The 12464-nt window shown below is 37.3% G+C and overlaps 1 protein-coding gene across 1 annotated transcript in view; it reads left to right on the forward strand.

Moving 5' to 3' along the window:
- Positions 1-445: 445 nt before the first annotated feature.
- The window catches only part of GLYR1 (glyoxylate reductase 1), a 50183-nt gene continuing 38164 nt past the window's right edge, over positions 446-12464 (forward strand). Inside the window, exons 1-4 of the mRNA XM_088960535.1 lie at positions 446-562; positions 643-839; positions 3569-3679; positions 3777-3878. Of these exons, the coding sequence (XP_088816661.1) occupies positions 735-839; positions 3569-3679; positions 3777-3878 (318 nt within the window). The 5' untranslated portion in view covers positions 446-562; positions 643-734. The remainder of the gene's footprint in view (positions 563-642; positions 840-3568; positions 3680-3776; positions 3879-12464) is intronic.

A 12464-nucleotide genomic window follows, 5' to 3' on the forward strand; every position in this document is an offset into this window, starting at 1 on the left:
GGGCCAATGTTACTCATATATAAAACATTACATATCTATATATTAAATGACATAACATGCATATAAACTTATTTTATACATTATATTATATAAAATATTACTTATAATATAAATTATATATACTTATATATAAAATATATAATATAATATAAAATAACATGTATACATATGTATATATTATACACAAAATGTTAAATTTAAATATATGCGGGCTGAGCCAGGCCCGGATCGGACTTGAAGTATTAAGCCAAAGCCGAGGCCTAATGTGAGCCCGGGCCCGGGCTGAAACAATCACCCCTATTTCAAACCAAAAGAAAGAATGAAACGGGTTCTATGGTTGACCTCGATTAGATTCAACCCGGCCCGACTTGCACCCAAGAAACGTGTCAACCACCTATTGGCTGAATTTCTCCAATAAAGATGGATTGGATGAACAAAGAACAAAGAAGTGGAACAGAACAAACGGTGACGTGGAAGGCATCGATGGCTGCCTTCTTTCATCTTATATTGTCAGAATGTTTGATTCCACAACCAGATCAGACTGATGAATGGCTTCGGAAGCGTAAAATCTTTATTAATTTTATAATACTTTAATGTATAAATAAATAATAATTTAACCATTTTCTCCTGTTCATCCCTCAGGAGCACTAGGAGCACTATCGACTGCTCCGAAATTTTAAGAGCAGAGAGAATCAGCTGCAGTTGCAGAGGAGAGGAAGCAAGAAGGAGAAAAAATGGAGGTTGGGTTCTTGGGTTTGGGCATCATGGGGAAGGCAATGTCCATTAACCTCCTTCGACATGGATTCAAGGTTACTGTCTGGAACAGGACACTGTCTAAGGTTACTTCCTCTCCTATATTCATTTCTTCTCAACTAACTACCCCGGTCCACCTTAAGACTACTTCATTTGATTAGATTTGATCCGTGTACTGATCATCTTCCATTGAGTGCTCTTTTCTTTATGTAATTGTTCACTTGTTTATGTTTGATTTTCTGGGTTTGGTGAATTCTCAGTTTTGATGGGTGCTTAGGGATTCTGTTCATGTTTTCTGTATCTTATGTTCTGTATATTGACTCAAATGGTTCTCAACTGTTCTCGTTGGCATTAACAATCATTGAAAATTTAGTGCTGAGTTGCTGATTTCCGTGGTCTATGATAGAGAAATATAAGGTATTTTGCAATAATAAATGTAGGATAGTCGTGTAGTTTCGAGCTGTAGGATTATTAGTAGAAACCATTCACTGGGCTGGTCAACTGTAACAGCAGATAGTGATGTAGGCTGGGGATAAGAGAAAACTAAGTACCATTACATTGTTGATTTAAGAAAGGACTCCAGAATCCAGTAAACTTCTCAGGTCGAATTTAAAAGGAGTTTTAGAAAGTAGATCAGTGCTCTGATATGAGGCTGAAGATGAGGTGGAGTCAAAGATTTTCGACATGCCATTATCTTCCTTATAATTGTGAGTCATTTTGTGCTCTATTGATTAGTATGCTGATGATAGAAATAATGTAAGCATTCTCTTTGAAGACCTTTATTGAAAGATCAGAAAAAATGGCAATGGGATTGAAATGGTATAAAATTAGCCACAATTTACACCCTTTCCCAATCCCCAACCCTTTGTTTCCATTTCTGTTTGTTTTGTTGACTGGTATGACGTCACATTTTCTACTTTGTTGAGCTTTACTCAGAATCTGGAAAGGGTTAGTAAACTTCATTTACGTTCCGCCTTAGTGATCGAAAACTAGGCCCTGTTGTGCATCTTGAGAGTTGAGAGTATGAATGCACATATTCTCATTGGTTGATCAATCAAAAAAGTCTTCTAATGGGTTAGAGCTAGGCTGCATTTTTTATTCTTTTTTTGTTCTGGATTCTCTTCTGAAACTCCATTCAATTTTCTGCTCTTTCTACTGACTAATGGTTAGGAATGCACTTGAAGCCTGGGATAGAGATGTTGGTGGCTTCACCCTTAAAATTTCATTTAGAAACTATTTAGGGAAAGTGAAAAGGAAGCAGAGGAGCTTACAGGAGAGTGGAAGATTAATTGGCAATTTTGTGGAGCATTCGGTTATACTTTTAGAATGGAAGATCAATTGACTGTTCTATGGAGGTGGCTCTAATAATGTAACTGTGACCAAGACTCAAGAGAAACCCAACTTCAAGGACCTTGTAAACAAGAAAGTTAGAAGGCAAATGCAAATCCAACTTCATGGGCTCTGTAAATTGAAATTGAGAAGGCAAATGCACCTTTGATATTTTGTATGGGTTATGTGGAATGAAGGTGAAAATCAATCCCAAATATTAAACTTTTACTTTTTTGAGTTATCTTGTTGATGTTTCTCTGCAATATAATCTTGTTATTCCTTGAATAATCATTACTTGATGTGTTACTTTCCTTCCCGCCATATGCCATGTTGTGTTCACAGCAAGCTACTTTTGAAGAAAACTTATTTTATTTGATATCATGTTTATACATTCATTATCATATGAATAAGGTTTTCTATTAGACCTAACAACAATACAGTGGAGGACTGATGCATACTCTACACTGTCCAGCCAATAGGGGATACTCTAGGTTGGCTTCTAGTCATTTCTTATCCATTCCATTTAGTTTTCCTTACAACAGGAAATGGGAAAAAAGATTCTTTCCTTTTCTTGTATTCTGTATGTTATGGCTTCTTAACAGACTGTGGTTTACTTCCATCCCATCTTTGGAAGGGGAATGGATCTTGTACTATTTTTTCTCTGCCTATCATTTTTTAAAGGATGTTTTTTCTGTTATTGATTAAAAAGCAATTCAATATTGTTAATTTGTTATGTACCAAGTTTCAAAAAAGACAAGCCTGTTACACTTTGTTTAAATCATCTTACTACTTGTATATCATCTTGATATTACACATTCATGAATTTATTTATTTTAGAAATTTACCACATAGCATATGAACAAAGTGATTTTTCAAATGGTAAATCATGAAACTAGCCCCAGAGGGTTCAGTAGTTTATTGATCTAATGATGAGATGAACTCTATAGACCTACCAGTTGGTTCTGTTTGTAAATGCCTCCAAATTCTTCAACAGTGGATTGAATGGGTTTAAGTTTCAGGATCTCCAACCCTATTTTCACTCTTCTTATCTAATTTTCTTTCTCTTTTCCATTATCCAAGTCCTCCACCTATTTCCTTTCTCTTTCCTATTCCAATGGATCTTCACATGTAAAAATTGTTCTAGTAAATTTCGTTCTTCTTATCCTCAAGATTCAAATTACAATCTTGAATATCCAAATTTTTGGGACTTAAAATAAAACTAATGAAATGTGGCTATTTCAAAATAATGCAAGCCAAAACTAATTTTTGTCAAATTTTCATGCACTTATTCATGTTGATAGTATGAAGAGCTTGTAGGACATCTTTTCCATCTTAACTTTCATTCTGCATATCCTTGAGATTTGAATAAGGATTCTGGATGCCAAAAAATTCTGTTGGGACTGCACTGAAATGTGTCCCCATTTCAAAATCTTACCGGACAAGGCTAACTTTTGTCACCTTTTCATGTTTTTAATCATGTTCATAGTGTGAAGAGCTTGTAGAACACGGTGCCTCCATTGGAAAAACCCCTGCAGAAGTAGTCAAGAAGTGCAAGTACACCATAGCAATGTTGTCAGATCCATCTGCTGCTCTTTCAGTTAGTAAATCAATGTTTTCCTTCTTTCTTTATTTTCATATCAAGTATCTATGGTTATCCCTACCATATTCTGTGATTCTGTCTTTTATAAATTCAGGTGGTTTTTGATAAGGATGGTGTTCTTGAGCAAATTTGCAGTGGAAAAGGTTATATTGATATGTCAACAGTTGATGCTGATACTTCATCAAAGATCAGTGAGGTATGGATTAATTCCATTTCAAAACAGTCTGTGTCATTGCTTATAATTGTATTTTGATAAATGAATGTATCTTCATGCATGGAATCTGGAATTTCACTGACTTTCTTGCCAAACAAGGGGCATCTAGGGAGGAGCTATTTTGGGAAAATTTGTAACTTTTTTCTTTTTTTTTTTGTTCTTGTTTTACTGTAATGTTTAGGAGAGGATGCTTGTAACAGTTTATCTTCTTTGATTACTGAAATTATGTTTCAATTATAAAAAAAAAGAATGAAGTATAAATTGGATATGTGCCATGCACCCTTTCCATTTGGGCTAGCTCCTGCTCCCTAATCCCTTTTAATTTCACTATTCTTACACCTTACACAATGCTAAATAATTAGCTGATCTTTTAATCCAGCAAAAGTTTGTTTTTGATTCCCTGGCTATTGCCATTTTTTTGTGTAGTTCCATGAACCCACGCTATTATGTTTCAAGTTTTTAACCACTCCATTACCTCCCGTGAGTCACCTTCCAATTTGTACTAGAATTCTGGGTTTTTCTGGACGAATTTGTTTTATGGTAACTAAAATTTACAGAAGTAGAGTTTTGGGTCTACTTCACTGACATGTTTTCACTTTAAGCTAGAAATTTGCAGACATTTGTGTGTTAATGAAATTTATGATGCCTTCTGCTTCTAGTGGAGTTGTAGACAAAAAGCATTTTTGTCACCACAGTCTCTCTTATTTGACCAATAATCTAACATAATCCCAAATAATCCCTCTCCTTGTTTAGAGCCTAGATAACATATAGACAAGTTATGCACTTGTGAAGAACAATAAATTTCTAAACCTTTCAGAAAAAAAAAACATATTCTCTCCCTTCTAAGTTTTTCTTTTTACACTATATACCTTCACTAAAGCTTACTCTACAGCTATTTTTTTTATCAATAATCTAAACAGATAATTGCATTCCCAAGGTAATAGAGAAAAATTTGAAGCTCCTTTCAACATACTTGTTTCATAAGAACTTGCAATTTATTTGTATCCTGCTCTCCTAATGAAGCTAAAATTTTCCTTATAGCTTTTCTCTAAATATTAGTAATTTTGGTGCTTAATCTCCATTCTTTTATTTCCTGGTAATGCTTTATTTGTTCTTAGTGGCCTCCTCAGGAGAACAATCCTGTTGTCTGATCTGCCAAACAATTTTTCTTTTTGATTGGTAGTAAAGATTTATTAATATCAAAATGTATGCAAGAGGTGCAGTTCCCCATGTCTCTCTTAGTTCCTACTATAACAATCTTTTAATACCTGAGTCCTAGCAATATCACTAACAACACCTTTTCGTCTGGTATTGAAAGGTTGTAGGTGTTGCCTCAACACCTTTTCCTCCTTTATCCCGGGTTAAAACAGCGACTTCCCTTTGATTCCATTTTCCTTTGCTTTGGTTAAATGCCTTCGTCTGCCCTTCTATTCAATATTCAAAAGAAGGTTACCTATCAAAAAATAAAAATAATCAAAAGAAGGTTTGTGCTTGATTGTAACACCAAGCTATGATACCATATACGGTAAGGACATGACAAGACAAGGCATTGGACATGGAATTTACAATAAATTGAAGCATCTAATGTAACATGGTACCCATGTGGGAGGAGCATGGGGCAATCCTATTCTTCCTAGAGTTGAGGCTTTTGCTTGGTTGGTGGTGATGGACAACATTCTTACTCAAGATCAAGAAAAGAAGCTTTTTCTTGGTAAATAGATGTGTCCTGTGCAAAAGAGAAACTAAGAATGTTATGTATTTTATGGTTGAATGCATGTATACAACTTTATTTGGTTCTTTTTCCTTCGTTTCTTCAAGATGGGGGGATGGGCCCAGGTGTGGACACGAATTGAGCCTTTCACAAGCTATTTGAATTCGGCTTGTGAAAAGCTTGATTTGACTCGGTCTAAACCGAGCTTCGAGTTGAGCCTGAGCCCAATAAAGCTCAGTTTGTGAACCTCGCGACCCTTATCAAGCTTTTATTTTTTATATGTATAATAACAACTAGTTTTTATAATTCTTAATTTTTTATATGGAAGAAAATTTATATGTATAATTTTTTATTTTTATAGGAAGCTTGGCCCATAGTTGAGCTCGAGTCGAGCCGAGCTTGAACTTATGAGCTTTTAATTTGAATCTAACTTGAGCCCAAGTCTCTAGCTTGAATCGAGCTTGAGCCTCATAATTTTTTGGCAAGCTGAGCTTGAATATCCAGATATTCAGCTTGGCTTGGCTTGAGTCCACCCCTAATGGGACCCTCAGTTTCCCAAAGAAATTTTTGAGAAGTGGCTAGCGGTTAATGGTAGCAAGAAAGCAAAAATCATGTGAACCTGTATTCCTTTTGCGGTTTGTTCGGGAGGTGTGAAAAGAACGAAATAGAAGAATCTTTATGAACAAGAAGAACAATGAAAGATTATGTGCTGTCATCAGATGGAGATTGCTGGATTGGTGGTTGATTCTTCCAGATTTTGAGGGTCTCAAGAAGGAAAATTTTGGAGCTGATTTTTGGTCATCTTTGATTTGTCTTAATCGGATCAAAAGCATATGTAATTGCTGGTTTCAGTTTCTGTCTTCTGTTTGCATGTACTTGTTCTTTGTTTTGTAATTCGGGCAATGCCTTATGCCCTTATCACCTATCTCTCTGTACCTTTCTTTATTTAATGAAATTTCTTCTTTATTTATCTTCATAAAAACCCTGGTACCCATGTATAGGTGTCTCAGTATCATAGGTCCCCAAGGAAGAATCCATGGCCTTGCTTAGAAGTATTAATTTCTGATAATCTTCTTCACATCTACTTTCTTGTTAGTAGAAAAAAAGAAATTTCATTAAAATAAAAGGAAGTCTGAGTACATCCAAAAAATAAGGTGTTGAGGCAACACCTACAAACAAAACCATAATTACTGAAAAATACTTAACACAATTGCTAATTTCCAACTCAAGGATTTCCCAGAATCTCTCCCCAAATTCTGATCCATCAACTTGAGTGAAATCTGGTAAGACCAACATCCAGTTGACAAAGCTTTCCAATTTCCAGTTGTCCACCACCACCTTCTCTAAGTTCTGAACCTTATCTTCAAACAGTGTTTTATTTCACTCCTTCCAAATGCCCCAGCAGACTGCAAATGGAATGCAGCACTAAACCAGTCTGGCCCTTTTGCTCCCTCTAAACTTTGGCCAAGATGAGAAGATTTCAACAGGAACCCTTGCTGAAAGCCTCTTACACAAAAAAGAGAGGGGAACTTCCAAATAAAATCTGAAGATTTGCAGTGAATAAACAAATGGCCTACAGTCTCCTCTTGCTCAAGAAACGTATAACACATACTAGCCATGCTGAATGTTAAGGGCCCGCGAATAGGATCTCGTCACGGGTCGGTCAACAGGGAAAACCTCTTGTTTTCCCTTGTTCCTCCCTTTTCTTGAGGAACCTATCTTGGCGCCTTAATGGTGATTTGTTAAAGAGATCACCAACTCTCCTCTGCTCTTTCTTGACTGAAAATTTCGATCCCTTCATTGAATATCATCTGCTTCCTTTAAATAGGAGATTACAAGAAGATAAGAGTCATACTTTTAGGAAGACTTCCTAATAAACTTTATCTATACTACTGCATAATTAATAGGAACACTGAATTTAGCTAAGATAGAAACAGATAAGATAGGATAGGGACACTGTATCTAGCTAACAGATAGGAACACTGAATAGGGACACTGTATCTTGCTAACAGATAGGATAGGATAGGGACACTGTATCTAGCTAACAGATAGGAACACTGAATAGGGACACTGTATCTAGCTAACAGATAGGAACACTGAATAAGATAAGATAGGAACACTGAGTTAATCGCCCATTACTGCTGCTGTTAGCGGCTGTAAAAGCATCCACAACACTGAACCCTCTGCTCTTCGGATGCTCTGCTGTTAAAAACACAGTCCATAGCAACCAGCCAAGCAAAAGTGAAAAGCCTCAACCCTCAGTTGACTGGGATTTCCCCATACACCTACAATCTGTGTGGATTCTTGTTGATTTTGAGTTAAATCTTCATAAAAGGACTTCACAGAATGTTTTCCATTCCATACACCTACAATTTGTGTGCATTACACTCTTTCACCTCCCAGTCAAATGAAGGTCTTCTGAACTTAGGGCAACAAACAAGTTGATCCTCATTTCATAACATTGATCAATAGTAACATTATGAACAGTAATTCTGTACAATCGTGGGCACAGATCACAGATCACCTTCTTCATGTCTATCCCATTAATTTTAACAATCTCATCATCTTGAATCTCCCATTTGTCATATCTTTTAGATTCTTCACAAGCTCCTTTGTTTGTCTTCTTTACTTCTAAGACCTCTCCCATAGGCCCAATACAGGGCATATTGTATCGTATCTTTGGGTGCCAATACACCTGTTTAGAGGTGTTTTCAGGAACTCTTTTTTTTATTAAGTAATTATATAAAATTATACTAAAAACTGAAATTTGAAAAAAAACACTAAAAAAATGCATAAGTTAAAGTACCGATACACCTCTGCCAATACATAGAGGTGTATCGATACTTTGAACCATGATTCTGTTAGTTTGTGAGGAAGTGAAGAGACAAGAGAAAGAACAATAGTCCAGATCTGTTAGGGTTGATCAATCTGATCGAACCAACCCAAAAATAGAGTATTTATATTAAAGAAATATGAATGGACAAATTTGTCCTTACAAAAGAATTAAAGAAGCTGTACACTAATGTACACTCCTACTAAAATACAAGAAAGAAAGATAAAGTTACATAACTACCCTCCATCTTCTCTACACTCCCCCTCAAACTAATGTTGGGGGATAAGCATCAATTTGTCTATAAGAAAATTATGTCCGGCTTTGGTCATTGCTTTGGTGAAGAGGTCTGCAAGCTGTAAGCCTGAGGAGACATGTGGGAGAGAGATACGGCCGACAAGGAGAAGATCACGAATGAAGTGGCAATCCACCTCGATATGTTTAGTGTGCTCATGAAATACTGGGTTGGATGCAATCTTGATCGCACTTATGTTGTTAGCAAACAGGGGGATGGCAGATGAGTGATCAATGTCCAAGTCATGAAGTAGAGCTTTGAGCCAAGCTATTTCATTGCATACTGAGGACATTGCTCTTTACTTTGCTTCTATAGATAACTTGGAAATGGTTTGTTGTTTCTTGCATTTCCAAGAAATCAGAGAGTCACAGAAATATACACCAACTAGTAATGGAACGACGAGTGCCAGGACAACTTGCCCAATTTGCATCTGCATAAGCTTGAAGCTGAGTGGAGGATGAAGATGAGAGAAACAAGCCATGAGATAGGGTGCCCTTGACATAACAGATGATTCGGAGAACAACAAAGAAGTGGGGTTGACGTGGAGCAGATATAAACTAATTGACAAGCTGGACCGCATAGGAAATGTCCGGTCTAGTCATAATTAGGTAGATAAGACTACCTACAAGCTACTGATATAAAGTAGCATCAGGGAGAAGCTCATCCTCATCCTTTCTTAGCTTACGGTTAAGCTCTAGAGGTGTATCCACTTGTTTAGAATCAGTTGAGCGAGCAAGTGTCACCAAATCAGAGGCATATTTCTGTTGGTTAACAAAATAACCTTGAGGACATCACTGAATTTCAAGCCCAAGAAAATAGGTAACAGGCCCAAGATCCTTCATTTTGAAGGAGTTTTTGAGAAGGAGCTTCAAATTGTTAATGCCATCCACATCATCTCCGGTGATAAGTATATCATCAACATATACCAAGAGGAGTCAACCCCCGTGCTCGCTTGAGAGTGAGAAAGAGTAATCTAAAGCACTTTGCTGAAAACCAGCCTCCAACACCACTGTACGGAAGCGGTCAAACCAAGCTTGTGGAGCTTGCTTAAGACCATATAAAGATTTCTTCAGTTTACACACCATATGAGGATCATCGCAGTAGTTGAGAGGTGGTTTCATGTAAATTGTTTCTTGTAAATGCCCATGGAGAAAGGCATTCTTGACATCCATTTGATGAATTGTCCATTGTCTAATAGCAGTAATGGCCAAGAGTAAATGGACTATTGTCATTTTGGCCACTAGAGCAAAGGTCTCATCATAGTCAATTCCATATTCTTGCTTGTAGCCTTGAGCAACCAACCGGGCTTTATATCTGTCTAGAGTACCATTTGATTTAAGTTTCACTGTGTAAACCCATCGGCTACCAATGATGGAGGCATCTAGAGGAGGAGTGACCAACTCCCAGGTATCATTCTCCAATAAAGCCTGAACCTCAGAGTCCATAGCATCTTTCCAATGCTTAACTGCTACAACCTGGTTGTAAGACTTAGGAATATCTGTAGATGACAGAACAACTGAGAATGAGCTATGGCTAGAAAAGAAGCCATAGCGGTCAGGTGGACGATAAACATGAGATGATCGACGCAAAGGAACGAATGAAGGTAGATCAATAGGATGATAAGAGGAACTTACATCAGTGATGGGTGGAGAGGAATCACCAGTCACTAGTGTTGGAGGTGGAGGAGGCATAGGCAATGGGCGAGCTGGATGCTTCTTGAAATAAACTTGAAGTGGCAGAGATGTGGGAGAAGGATCACCTTTAGAGCCAAAATGTTGCAGAACAGAAAAGGATGGTGTAGGCAATTTACTAATATGTGCAACGAATGAAAGGTTCTTAAGAAAAATGACATTATGAGAAATGTGCAGTCTTCAGACTTTGGGATCATAACAGAGAAATCTTGTGTTCCATACTATATCCCATGAATGTGCACATAGTTGATTGAGCTGTTAGCTTAGTGCGTTCATGAGGAGGAAGATGGACAAAACAGACACAACCAAAGACACGAAGCATGGACAGACTAGGGGGATGATGAAACAAGGATTGATGGGGGGAAGGATTTTTAAGGATAACAGTAGGAATGATGAGATGAACAGTAGTGCGGATCGCCTCCACCTAGAAGGTAATGGGAATATGGGAGTCTTGTAACAAGGATCACACCATACTAGCAATGTGATGATTCTTGTTCTCAGATACCCCAATCTGTTGAGGTGTACTTGGGCAAGATCTCTGTGACTGAATGCCATGTTGTTTGAGATAGGTTTGAAACTCACCGTTCTCTCCATCAAAGTACTCTCCCCCTGAATCTGACCTCAAAATGTTTATAGTGCTTTTAAACTAGGTCATAGTCATAGCATGAAAGTTCTTAAAAATGGGAAAGGCCTTTGATTTCTTTTGAAGGAAGTAAGCCCACGTATATCGAGTACAATCATCAATAAACAATAGAAAATATTTATAACCCAAACGTGAAATAACCGGAGACGACCACACATCACTGTGAATAAGGTAAAAAGGTGTAGAAGCATGCTCAATAGAAGATGGAAAAGGCAAAACATGGCTTTTACTATAGCAGCAAGTTAAATAAGATTTATCAACATTCTTAAAAGAAGTAACAGCCATAGGCAAACAACTAGAAGAAAATAAATAATCCAAGTTTTTAGCATGAGTGTGACCCAAACGTCTATGCTATAAGTGCCACACATTATTACAAGAGGTAGGAGAAAAACTAGAAGTAATAGATAGCAAACAAAAATTTGGTGGAGCTTTCTTATTCTCAAATTCCAGAGCAAACAGTCTTCTAAGCCTATGCCCCTTCTCCTTCAATTCCCCAGTGTACTGGTCCTAGATAAAACAACCATCACGAGTAAACAAAACATTATTACCATCATCAACAAGTTGTTCAATAGAAATAAGGCTAGTAGTCAACTTAGGCACAAAAAAAGGTTTTAGGAAGATGTAAGGGTATAGGCTTAGAAGCGGATAGAAATAAATCATCACACCCACATATAGGAAGAGAATCACCATTAGCAGTAATAATGTGGTTGACAAAGGTGTAAGGTTTAGAAGATTGACCAAAGGAGGCCCTAATCATATGGTTTGAGGCCCCGGAGTCAATTATTCACATGCGTGAAGGAGAACACAAATAAACAGACTTACCAGCCAATTCAATAGCAGAAAAAGCTGGGGAAATAGCCGAGGACATAAGCTCACATCTTATCTTCAGTCAAATTTCCCTGTGCATCTGGTTTGTGAGCTGATGAGGATGATGCAGTATTAGTTGGAGTTGGTTCAGCCGAGGCTTGATAAGCCTAATGTTGTCCTTTCTTGGGGGGCCTGATTGGGCATTCTACAATAATGTGTCCCTGTTGTTTGCAGTAGGTGCGGAAATTTTTCTTCTTACAGTGGGATACTACGTGTCCATATTCTTTGCATTCATTACATTGCATCTTCGAGAAATCCTTCTTCCCCTTCTGTTTGGTGGCCAAGAAGGCAATATCTATTCCATGTTCTTTCTTCTGATCAAGTGCAGACTGAGTGAGGAGACGAGTTTCCTCTCTTAATAACTCACCAAGTATAATATCAAGATCTGGTACAGACTCTTTGCTGAGTATACTATAGCGTAGGGTTTCATAATCAGATCTGAGATGCATAAAAAAGTGCAGCCTTTCTCTTACTGAAATGTTTCTACATAGTTTTCGCACAACAGTCAGTAGAGAGATCCACAAAGTGAGC

The sequence above is a fragment of the Nelumbo lutea genome, chromosome 1, assembly GCF_056320005.1.
Source record: "Nelumbo lutea isolate HS-2025 chromosome 1, American lotus-T2T, whole genome shotgun sequence".
Taxonomy (NCBI): domain Eukaryota; kingdom Viridiplantae; phylum Streptophyta; class Magnoliopsida; order Proteales; family Nelumbonaceae; genus Nelumbo; species Nelumbo lutea.